At 40.9% G+C, this 6,000-nt stretch overlaps 1 protein-coding gene across 1 annotated transcript in view; it reads left to right on the forward strand.

Annotated features, from left to right (window-relative positions):
* Positions 1–2,506, forward strand: part of LOC306778208 (spondin-1-like) — a gene marked incomplete at its 3' end in the record, with an annotated part of 79,856 nt that extends 77,350 nt beyond the window's left edge. Inside the window, exons 14-16 of the mRNA XM_079269644.1 lie at positions 852–1,010; positions 1,994–2,272; positions 2,343–2,506. Coding sequence (XP_079125770.1) covers positions 852–1,010; positions 1,994–2,272; positions 2,343–2,506 — 602 coding nt within the window. The remainder of the gene's footprint in view (positions 1–851; positions 1,011–1,993; positions 2,273–2,342) is intronic.
* Between the last annotated feature and the right edge of the window lie 3,494 nt (positions 2,507–6,000).

The raw sequence follows: 6,000 nt of genomic DNA on the forward strand, positions 1-6,000 counted from the left end.
TTGGCAATTTTGCTGTCGCCATCTTGGATTACAGCCTTCGCCATGTTGGGTTTTTTCTCAACAGATAAACAGAAGTTACCATATTTGGAATGAGGAGGAGTGATGTATAGACTCTGTATACGTCTCTGGTAGTGGCAGCGACAGTAAGCCCGCCCGAAAGCATACTCTGCTTTATGGTCTAATTGACTCTAAATGGACTGTAATCTACTAAATGAACATCATGCTGTATTGAGGAAGACTTGAAACTAGAGATTGAGACATAAACTCATGTTTACAATGTTTACTGAGATAATAAATCAAGAGAGAAGTAGAGTCATTGTCTCATAGACTTCTATACAATCTGACTTCTTTTTTCAACCAGAGGAGTCGCCCCCTTCTGGTCAGTCGAGAGAAAGCAAGTTTTAAGACACTTCTGTATTGGCTTCACTCGGCAGAAACAGAGGTTGCCGCCTGGTCTGGACTCAAGGATCAACTGATTACAATTTGGTGGTCAAAGGCCACTGTGACCTCACAAAACACGTTTATGGCCATAACTCTTGAATGCATATGCTAATGATGACAATTTAACACAAATGTCTAATAGGATCAAATAATGAAGTGATGACCTTATAAACATGGACTACTTGACTGGTTTGCAGAGGCATACAACCATGAGTCAGTAATTCTAGTTACATGAGCGTTTGTTGTAAATTTACACTTCAGACCAATTCAGTTGACTGTAGTAAATGAGCCAACTGATGACAGAGATAAGACACATGAGCATGAACCAGGTTCCAGCTTCATTACGTAATTAGCAATAATTAGCCCACTTAACTGTAGCATGCATGCTTGCATACCTGTATTGTTTGCAGATGGCATCCCCTGCATGCTGTCACCCTGGTCCGATTGGCGCGATTGCAGCGTGACGTGCGGGCTGGGCTTGCGAACGCGTCAGAGGATGCTGAAGTCGGATCCTGCGGAGTGCTCCGAGGAGCTGGAGCAGACGGAGAAGTGCATGCTTCCCGAGTGCCGTGAGTACCGGAAGCACAGAGCTGCTGCTTTTTCATTCCTAACCGTCACAGAGAGGAGAGATCCAGAGAGGCAGCCTCGAACAACTTACTGCGCTGTACTTTCAGAATCATAGCTGCATTCACCTTTTTTTTCCACAAACTGATTTATATCCTGTCGCCCTAACTTCCCTGATACCTGCTTGTTTCCTGAGATATGGTTTGTGTTTGTAAGGTTTTGTTTCATATTTATTGTTTTTACGCTTTTTGAGCTGTCATTTCTCATTCATTGCCCGTTTCACCCGTCACTTTTTATCATGTTTCATTCACATTATGTTTTGTGGGTCGTCCGTCCCATTCCTGTGAACGCGATATCTCTCGAACGCTTGGAGGGAATTTCTTTAATTTTGGCACCAACATGTCTTTGGCCCTAACTCAATAATTTATCTGCTGATCATGACAATTTCACACTAATGTCTCATAGGATAAAGTGATGAGGCCTTGTCTTTTGGCGGCTCTGTGTTCGTCTTCTTTCCATTCATAGCAGTAACGCTGCCCGTTTCGCTTTTTGCCGGCATTGTTGAGGATGAGACCGTCTTGTTTGAATAAACCTTTTGGGAATTGACAATGGACAAAACCGACCTTTGGGTTTCCTGCACAAAGGACCATTAATGTAGTTACGTAGTGTGGATTAGCACAAATGTGGTCTCACATTGTCCAGTGGTTACTGATAATTCATTACAGTGTACTGCATTCTGGGTAAGATGAATGCACATGACTCCTACATCTCACACAGGTTCACTTGAGCTTTCAGTGAAATGGAATGACACCTCGAGGGAAGGGCAGAGGAACAGTTCAAATTGGAACATGCACTAATGACAAACATGATTTTGAGCTATCGATCAGTAGAAGAAATATGCCATGAAATATTTCCTGTGCTTGTATTTGTTCCTTGACATTTCATTTTCTGGCCTCGTTCTCCATTCCTTTTCCGTTCTCCCTTCCAGCCGTCGACTGCATGGTCTCAGAGTGGTCCGAATGGTCCGAGTGCAACAAGTCCTGCGGCAAAGGACACACCATTCGGACCCGTATGGTCAAACTGGAGCCGCAATTCGGAGGCAGCGCTTGTCCCGAGACCATCCAGAGGAAGAAGTGCAAGATCAGGAAGTGCCGGACGAAAGCAAAGGAGGAGAGAGGAGGTGGGGGTGGAGGCGGAGGTGCAGGAGGAGGAAAGAGAAGGAGACGAGGCAAACAGGGAAGAGACGCGGCGGCCGAGGATCAGCCAGGTTGGTTGGGAACGATCTGTTACGTTAGCTTGACTACATGAGAGCCAGAGTTGAGACCCTTCTGTTTCAGGTTGCAGGATGCAGCCGTGGACCGCCTGGACGGACTGCACCAAACCGTGTGAGGGGGGGATCCAGGAGCGCTTCATGGCGGCAAAGAAAAGAGCTAAAGGCGCCCTGACGGCTGGTTGCAAGGACCGGAAGGAGATCCGTGCCTGTAACGTTCATCCCTGCTAGGGGGGGGGGGGGGGGTACTGCTGAGCTACAAAGGAGGGGGAGGGGAGCGACGGGTTAAATACGTGAGGCGTCAAAAATATGGGTTTGTTTGATGAAGGTGATGGGAAAGCGTTTTGTGTGCAGGGAGGTGAGGTGAGGGGCTAGTTTAACACTTATTGGAGACAAGATATGACTTTAGGTAAGAAGAGGCGAAGGGAGGAGATGATAATGTGCTGTTTAGTAAAGCCATTGTAGGCATTTAGTTACCAGGGCTGACATTTACTTTAGACCACAATGGAAGTATTAGAGAGTCACGTCTGTGTCCTGCAAAAAAATTAAAAATACAACAAGAAACAAACAGTCGTTTTACAGTCGTTCTGCCATTGAGGGTAAGGGGGCCAAAATCTGCTTCGTTGTCTCTGAGAAAACAATCCCCACGGGTCTGCTCGTAGCTGTAGTCCGCCAATGAAATGACATACAGTAATACCACAAGAAGCGATACTGCAATATAAATATGCTCCATTACAAAACCCAACATTGAAATGGGACAATTAAGTCAAAGTAGAGATGTAGTGTTTCAACAGTAAAAAAGTACTCAAGTTAATTGAACGATTGAAACACTGTTGGTCAGTTTAATCCACTGATTCCCAACCTGGGGTGTTGCAAATCTCCTTGATTTTAAGGGGTGTTAGACAACCTTTTTTAAAAAAGATATCCAGTTGGCCTATATCTCAGCATTTTCTTCATTTCTGTGAAGAAAATGGAATTGTTATTTGTAAAGTTTGGATTATTATTTAAGATATAAACAGCAAAAAGGCACAACGAAGATCTGAACACAACAGAGCCTGTGTTGCTAGAATTATTTTTGTTTACATAATGAAGAGAAATGTATTAAAAGGTTAGAAAATTCACAGCAAAATAATCTGCTCAAAATTCATCATAATCAATGCAATCACTTCACACTATTTGGGTTGATTGTACAGTTTATCCTTTTTTTTGTATTCTGTTATTGTTACGAATTGAATATAATGTGAAAGATCCATAATATGTGTCACTAAGTCAGGGCTCATCTGTTTAATCACTGATTAGGAAGGGTTCCCTTGAGGAAAAAAACTTGGAAGTCATTGGTTTAATCAATAGCTGAGCATCATATTTATAAACTCACTATCAGTCGGAAAGCAAATTATTGGAACACCTCCCAAATCAAAGAGTTTACTTCGAAGATGAGTTTTTGGTCCACTACAGAGCTTTCGTATGAAAAAGAGTGGTCATTTTAACCCTTTCAACCATAGTATGGATCATTTGAAGTTGCAAACTGTCACCTTATTGAGAAGAAAAAGCATGAACTGAAGATGTAGGATATTTAATTTTTTTGCAAGACATAGACGCTCACACAGGAAGTCTCTAAAGACTTGTCTTGATGGATGTACTGTTTATCTCCTATCTAACCAACACTTATCAATGACACGACTGTGTAAGTACTAAAATAAACACATTGACTAATAAGCAGATACGTTTAAATAGAGATGTTTTATACTGTTCAAATGTGTCTTTATATACTGTAGTGCTGTTGATCTTGTTGTTTCAGCTGATGTAGCATTAAACCCGCGATAGCGCTCACTCTCGTCGGCAGATCTTCCGTTAGCATGTGGTATGTGATTCCGTTTGGTTTGGACGTTATGCTTTCTTTGCCGTAGATGTTGTCTTAAAACACATTGCTGTAACGATTGTGTCGCAAGAACACAAACAGACGGAGACGAGCGTTTTTTTTTTTAGGATTATCATTTTTTTCTGTTTTATTAAGAATGTCATCACCAAAGTTCTATTTTCTGTCGATGTTCTCTTGACTTTATTGCCTTCACACTTGTCTATTTTCAGGCCTCTTTCTTCATTTCTTTGCCTCTGTATCACGTGACTATTTTCTAAGAAACCACCTTTACAATAAAAAGTAAATAAAAAAAAGAAATGTAAATGTGAAAATCACTTCATTTGACTCTTTTTGATCAACCCTTTTGTTCTGTTTGGGGTATAACCAGGCCCCTCTTTAACAACTCAACTTATGAGAGCTGCTTATAAATGTGACTTTTGATGACTAATGACATGTTTCAGAAGATGCAGACACTGGTATTTGTTAGATGTTGATGAGGTCCAATAAACACAGGCTTAAAGACATCGTGAATCTTAAAATGATTCAAATGCAGATATTGTCTGAGACCACTTTCCAGTGGCATTTATTTATTCTTTTATTTGATGACCACATGGTCTTTCCAGTGTTCAGCCCTAACAGCTTTCTCAGTGCTGTACTTGCAATATTATTCCTCTAGATGGAGGTAGAGGAATAACAAATCATATAACCCATGAGGAAATCATGGTCAGGGTGATACTGATAGTTTTTTAACTCAAACACTGTCTTTTAGTAGTTTTATAATCAATGTTATAATTTCCTTTTTTCTAACTTTTCTTTCCTATCAGTTTCCAGACATTAACCTAAAAAGACGTTTAAAATTAGGATGGACAAAACCCCGTTACAAGGGGCAATCATCCATCAATTTACACTTTAATGAAGGTGAAAAATTTGCGAGTGACATCAAAAAAAAAAAAGATTGTCCAGAATCAGGACAGCAGAGACTTAAATGTCCAAACGTTTAGTCCTTACAATCGGATCATGCTTTCTGCACTACATGTCCCATAATGCAACTCTGGTAAATGGCAAGTCTTTCAAACTCCACGCCCTTAATTGGTATAGCAGGCTTTCTGTCATACATTTGATTTAAACCCTGACCCTCAGGGACTTACTGACGTCACCTGTTTAAAGAGTTGAGTAAGACTGAAAGGGCTTTAAATGGTTAAATATGAATAGGACAGCTCTTTGCTGCAACATTTAACATTACCATGACAACGTCAAAAAATATGATGTACAATTGTGGGTAATTTATACTTTTTATTCCCTAATTTAAATGTCTTCCAGGCTCTTTCCCCACAAGATAAGTCATTTCAAATAATCGATTTACTTATTTTTGTCAAAACAGCTTCAATGACTAAATTCAACATTTGATGAATAAATAAATAAATACCCTCTTAATGTTTCTGAGTAAATGTAATGTTCCAGGCTGAACACGCACGTGCCGTCCTCTTTGTTTACCTTTTTTTTACGCCTCCATGTGGGTAACCCCATCACATTGCTATGAATTGTGGGTAATTTCCTTGGGCAAAGTCTGCACTTAATGCTGATTTACGGAAACGTGTTCATAAAGGGCTCAAAATGTCTGCGAGAGACACTCAGCGATTTGACAGAGACAGCCCTAAACCTTCACGGACTTTATGGGAGCGAGCCTCAAAGTCTGAGTCGGTGACTGTGAAGATTGGGATTGGGCCCGAGTCTCCCAGACCCTGATGACATCACTATGACATCATGAGGGGCTATTTATGATAGATGTGACAAAGCTCTCTTAGAGCTACAGGATCCATTATTCAGCAATTTTTACAATTTGAGTTGTATTCACCCATTCAGAATC

This window comes from Melanostigma gelatinosum (assembly GCF_949748355.1).
Source record: "Melanostigma gelatinosum genome assembly, chromosome: 1".
NCBI classification, from domain to species: domain Eukaryota; kingdom Metazoa; phylum Chordata; class Actinopteri; order Perciformes; family Zoarcidae; genus Melanostigma; species Melanostigma gelatinosum.